At 42.0% G+C, this 6,130-nt stretch overlaps 1 protein-coding gene across 1 annotated transcript; it reads left to right on the forward strand.

The window, feature by feature from the left end:
• The first annotated feature begins 1,882 nt into the window (after positions 1–1,882).
• NPS (neuropeptide S) lies at positions 1,883–5,763 on the forward strand. The gene is made up of 3 exons (XM_021073718.2): positions 1,883–2,017; positions 2,710–2,802; positions 5,584–5,763. Exons 1-3 carry the CDS (start codon positions 1,883–1,885, stop codon positions 5,761–5,763), a joined length of 408 nt encoding a protein of 135 aa, XP_020929377.1.
• The last annotated feature ends 367 nt before the right edge of the window (positions 5,764–6,130 follow it).

The raw sequence follows: 6,130 nt of genomic DNA on the forward strand, positions 1-6,130 counted from the left end.
AAAGCCAGGGATTGAACCTACAACCCGAACCCACAACCTCATGGTTCTGAGTCGGATTTGATAACCACTGCGCCACGACGGGAACTCCAACACTGCATGCTTAACCCACTGTGCTGGGCTGAGGATGAAACCTGTGTCCCAGGGCTCCAGAGTTTCTGCCTATCCTGTTGCGCCACAGCAGGAACTCCTTTTGACTTGATTCTCAAACTTCCAGCGTATCCTCTTTTTTCAGTGCCACTTTCACCACATCCAGAAGTAACTGGTTCCATGAACAGTTCAGTCTGTTGAGGGTCTGTTACCAAAGTGCCATTTTATTTATTTAAAAAAATTGTTAGGAGTTCCCTTAGTGGCTCAGCAATTAGCAAACCCAACTAGGATCTATGAGGATGCAGGTTCGATCCCTGGCCTTGCTCAGTGGGTTAAGGATCCGGTATTGCCGTGAGCTGTGGTGTAGATTGCAGATGCGGCTCCGATCTGGTGTTGCAGTGGTTGTGGTATAGGCCAGCAGCTACAGCTCCTATTTGACCCCTCGCCTGGGAACCTCCATATGCCATAATAAGACCCCCCAAATTTTTTTTTTAAAGTATAGTTGATTTACAATGTGGTGCCAATTTCTGCTGGATAGCAAAGTGACACAGTCATAAATAAATGTGTGTGTGTGCATGTATATGTATTTCTCATGCTATCTTCCACTGTGGTCTGTCCCAGGAGACTGGACATAGTTCCCTGTGCTGTACAGTAGGACCCCATTGCTTGTCCAGTCTAAATGTCATGGTTTGTATCTACCAACCCCAGACTCCCAGTCTATCCCACTCCCTCCTCCCTCCCCCTTGGCAACCACCAGTCTGTGATTCTGTTTCTGCTTTGTAGATAGGTTCATTTGTGCCACATTTTAGATTCTACACATAAGTGATATCTATGGTATTTGTCTTTCTCTTTTTGACTTCACTTCACTTAGCATAAGAATCTCCAGTTGCTAAACTACCATTTTAATGGGCACCTTTCTCAGATCTACTTCCTCAATTGCTCATCACTCAACAAAATGCTGCTGCTGTCATTTTCCCTCCCATTTCTTTGTTCTTGTGTGTTTATTTTAGCTGAGTTGAAGGAAAGACCAAAAGTATGCTTGCACGTTAAATTCCTTGGGATTTTTGTTTGTTTTTGTTTTTGCTTTTTAGGGCCATACCCACGGCATATGGAGGTGCCCAGGCTAGGGGTCAAAACAGAGCTTAGCTGCCAGCCTATGCCACAGCCACAGCAGTGCCAGATCCGAGCCACGCCTGTGACCTACACCACAGCTCACAGCACTGCTGGATCCTTAACCCACTGAGTGAGGCCATGGATCGAACCCGTCCGTGTTCTCATGGACACTGGTCGGGTTCTTACCACTGAACAATAGGAACTCCCTCCTTGGTGTTCTTAAGGCTCCTCTCCCAGCCTTCACACAACATCCCCCAAGGAACTGTGATCAAAGGCATCGTATCGCATGCCCCAGCCCCCAACACGACACTCATTCCGGTGATCCGGATCCTCCTGGGAGTCAGGTCGCCTGCTCTTCCTTGTGGACCGCGAAGTGTGTCGATGTGATGGACAGCTTCATGAGAATCCCACACAGGGGCGGTTTTCAGAAGAAAAGCGTGCAACGCTGACAAATGGGCAGCACCTGTCCCAGACACAGGGACAGCTTTGCCCTCCAAAACATGCCGCTCTCGAGAAGGCAAGGGTTTCGTCGTTGCTTTGTATTCACCAAATGTTGGCTGCGTCTCAGAAACACTAGGCATCCAAGCCGAAGGCACCTCCCTTGTGTTTCGCCCGTTGTAAAGCCTCAGCAACATCTGTTGGTACTTAGTGCTTCGGAGTCCGCTTGTTAATGTGGAGCCCGATGCAGTGCAAGGACAGCGGAGGCTTCCTGGAGAAATTCCATGTCCTGGAGAGAAAAAGGAGGCCACAGCAGGCAGGCTCTCCCAGAACTCTGGGCCGGGACTTTGGGGATGCACGTGGACGGAGGGCAGAGATAGTGCCCTTCCTTCATTTGCATGGTTAATGACAAAGGGGCAGGCGGGGATGGTGACATTTGCTTCCCTGCTTTAACCCCAGAAGTCCTAGAAGAAGGAAGTCTAGTGTAGAAAACTCAAGTTGCTCACATTGCTTGGGCTGATGCTCTTTGTTTCTCTAAGGATTCCTTTGGCATTATTCTCTGAAAAGCGATATCTATATATTCAAGGAGATGATGTCATCTTTCTCAAATGTTTAAACGCTGAGCTGAACAAACTTTGGGTGCCTTCGGAGACCTCTGGCCATCTGTGTCACAAAGACACAATTTAAAAGACAGTGCTTCTGAAAGACATTTTTAATGGCAAACTTTAAATGAAGTCAATCACTGGAAGCTCGATGACAGTGCCTATATGTTACTGTCCTTTTTCAACGTAACAGGAACAAAAAGGCCATGGCCAGACCAATTAGTCACATGTGATGAGACATGATGATATTTTTACTCTTGAACTTTTCTAGTATAAAAGGGATCACCCAAAGAGGAGCAGGCAGTAAGAGCAAGGCATTTGGCAATAAAAATCACCCATCTACAGAGATTTCAGGAAGTCTAAAATGATTAGGTAAAAGATTGCATTTTTCCACAAAGGAAAATGTTGAATTTGTGTATGTCTTTTCATTGATACTTGCCTAAATAATACTATTTTGGTTTTTTTTTTCCTACTCTGCAGCTCATTAAAGTTCAGTCTTATTCTCGCTCTGTTGATTTCTACGATGCATGTGTTGTGGTGTTATCCTGTTCCATCTCCTAAGGTAAGAGTTTTGCCTCTGTGTTTGATGCTTGACTAGATGACTGGTATTGCAGAATATGTAAGTTCCAAATAATCTCTAGGAATACGTGACAGAAAGGCAATTTCCCTTATTATTAGAACTTAACAATGAAAAAATATAAGCAGACTCATAAAGGTAGGTAAAAAGAAACATTTATGTGACAATAGGTAAGAGAGACTCTATTAGAATTTGTTTTGAGTTATTTAGGCATTGGCCTTTGCATAGGAAAATATTCATTTCATTGTAAAATGTGAATTGTTTGGCTCAACGACAAGTTAGTGGTTCCACAAGCATCTGCTGCTAATCAAAGTGAACATTTTACCATTGAAATGATGTTAAAAGTACAAGGGATTATTTTTCAAAAGCAGAAAATTTCTCGACTTTACAAAAATGGTAACTTTTCAGATACAAAGTATAGATAATATGCTGCTTTACCTCTAAAATATTGTCTTATATGTATTCAAGATTATTGATTGAATTCCTAACTATAGTCCTTGAACTGTTCAGAAACTGAATGTCTTTCTTTGGAATTTTTAATGCCATCTCAACAGGATAGTTCTGTTGTTGGTATGTCAATACTTTGTCTAAACATTTAAAATATCTTTTGTCACCGATAGCATTTTATACTTTAACGTTGTTTCTCTAAAACGTAACCTGGCATACTGTAATTACTGAAATCAATGTAATTTATGAAACCACTTTTAGGATAATGAGATGCCACAGGAATCCTAAGTCATAAATATATGTCCAAACATAATGATCTAGCTATTTATATTATGAGTCATCTCACTAATCTTTGCATCTGTCATTTTTCTATTTCTTGTTTACTTAACCCAGCTTCTTTTTTCCTGTTTACGCCTATGAGCATTCTACACTAATTTAGTCATTGATTGTATAAGACACCACATTGATCAAGCAAATGAGTCACAATCCATAAATCGGTATATTTTCTCAAGTGTCTTCCTAATTACTTTCTATTCTTTCCCTGAAGGTTTGTTCACGACATTTCTGTTAAACAAGAGGCATTTGTGTGCAGGTTCCTCCCACCCCTTAAATTAAGAATGTTCTTCTCTTGTTCTTCTGGGATCTCCTTGTCCGTAAATGAAATCCTTCTTCCTTCACTGCTTTTTCCATGTTTCTGTTCTTTTCACGTGACCATGTTGCTCTCATTATAACCCCATCATACAGCAACGGGTGCCAATTCGACGGTTTAAGGTGCATGATTATGCAGCCAAAGGATGTGTAGGCTTTTGTAACATTTGTTGTGAACTTCACAAAGCTTATCTACCAGGCAAACACACCACATTATTCAGTTAATGAGTCTGCCTGACCAGGGCTTCCTTCATGGATCCTCAAAGTGCATCAGTATCCTTTTAGGGATATTTAGTGATGTTTTGGAGGTCTCATAACTAGAAGTAATGCACTTTTTTGGGAATATAAATGTGGCCTCATGAGAATTTCTGGAAAGAAGTGAAATGCTTCCTTTTCTGAAATGGCTCACCGACCCCGCCTCGCCGGGAACTTAAAGTAGACGGCCTCATATCACAGTGCGAACAACACAGAGTGCAATGATTTTTTGGTGGGTTTTCTCATGACCAATACTTATGAAATTCTTTGACTGTTCTCAGACTCCAAACCCCCAAATGTCCATCTTTTTCCCTCAGAGACCAGTGGGGATGGTCTGCCTGGGAGCTCTGACTGCTGGAACCTTCAGGGAGCCACCCAGTGGTCAGTGCAGAATCTCAGGGGTCATTTTACCCACTCTGGTCCCATTTCAGCTCTAACGTAACCAAAACCCAACTTGTTTTCCTGCCCTGGAGTGGGAAATGTGTGCTTTTGACATTGGAGTGTGTTTCTTGAGGTAACGAAAGCGTTCAGCCCCCTTTCTTCCCGTAGTTCTCATATTGCTGAAAAACACAGACGTGGAGTCAGAGGCCTCCTCTCAAATGCCTTTGCTTCACCTCCAAGCTAATTCTTCATTAGTTAATTTCTTCATTGAAAGGAAATGATAACTGAAGAAATAATAGGACCTACGGCATAGAGGTTCTCAGGGGGATAAAATGAGAGGATGCACATAGAGCCTGTAGTACAAAGACCATCCATTGCGCCCCTTCGCTCTGGGGCTGAGTCTTCATCTACAAAGTATGGGGTAGAACTGCAGGTTCTCAAGGGTCAATTAGAGCTCAAAGAGTCCAGATTTATTTCTTTCACGACTAAGCCTCCTCTACACGCTCCTACATTAACCAGACCTTTGAGTCCCTGATGAGGAACTGAAACAAAGTCAGAAGCCCAAGTCATCAACTTTCAAATTCAAGTAGAAAGACATCCTTGTGGAGAACTTTGGCAAATGGCCCAGGACAGCGCCAGAAGAAAAGTGGCTCCAACTGTCACCTGGAGCTTGGTTATCATGGGTGGTTGTTTTTCTTAGCGAATTTTAAAAACTATTCCCAAGACTAATTAGTGCCACTTGAAAGAGTCTTTATAAAGTAATAGCAACAAGATAACTGCAGGGTGTATGATACAAACACTGAATAGCAGCAATCACGTAAGTAGTGGGAAATTTAGGCAAGAGGGTAGACAGCCACAAACAGTATTTTGTATTTTGATAAAGTATATGTAAAAAAAAAAGTGTTTCAGCAAATCCCCCTTTAAATATTGGATATATTGGATTTATTACCATAAGATTTTGGAAATTGTTACTATTGAAATAAGCTTTCAACCCTAAAGCTGTATTCTCTCCCTCCTCCCCACCTCGACTGCCAGGTGTCTGGGAAATCTGATTACTCTGTCATCCTGCTGGACAGCTGCCCAACTAGGATGGACAGGAGAGAGGGACTTGATTTGCTAAAGCCGGTTTTGGAGAAGAAGCTTCTGAAGAGGTCCTTCCGCAATGGCGTGGGTACAGGGATGAAAAAAACTTCCTTTCGAAGAGCAAAACCGTGAATAAGTGTGCAAAGGACCCTGGGAATTAAGCTCAGACTGCGTATAGTATGACAAATGAGCTAAAAGCCAGTTATATCTTTATCATTAAATATTGGTATGCTCTCGGTTCTTGAGTATCTTTTCTCAGCTGCTACAGAATAAATTAAGTTAAAAAAAATGGAAACTGGTGTCAAACTTCTGCTGCAAGAGGATAAAATATTTATGTGATCAGTGAGTAACTTTTCCGGATAGTTATGGATACATTTGCTTTGATCTGAAATTGGCCAGACGTATGAGTATTTTTACAATCATGACAGTAGTTGATTTTTTTTCCTGCCTATGATATCATAATGCTGAATGTTTTCTTTTAATTACTGTGTTCTGAAAT

Source organism: Sus scrofa, chromosome 14, assembly GCF_054392235.1.
Source record: "Sus scrofa isolate SSC_HxYL_T2T_F1_AM1 chromosome 14, Sscrofa_HxYL_maternal_Yorkshire_Landrace_v2.0, whole genome shotgun sequence".
Classification (NCBI taxonomy): domain Eukaryota; kingdom Metazoa; phylum Chordata; class Mammalia; order Artiodactyla; family Suidae; genus Sus; species Sus scrofa.

Excerpts from the sequence above, each read along its gene's own strand:
- NPS (XM_021073718.2), top strand. The coding sequence starts at position 1,883 with ATGCAGTGCAAGGACAGCGGAGGCTTCCTGGAGAAATTCCATGTCCTG. Across the intron at positions 2,018-2,709 it reads GTGGACGGAGGGCAGAGATA|CTACTCTGCAGCTCATTAAA; the intron begins GTGCCCTTCCTT and ends GTTTTTTTTTTC. Across the intron at positions 2,803-5,583 it reads ATCCTGTTCCATCTCCTAAG|GTGTCTGGGAAATCTGATTA; the intron begins GTAAGAGTTTTG and ends CTCGACTGCCAG.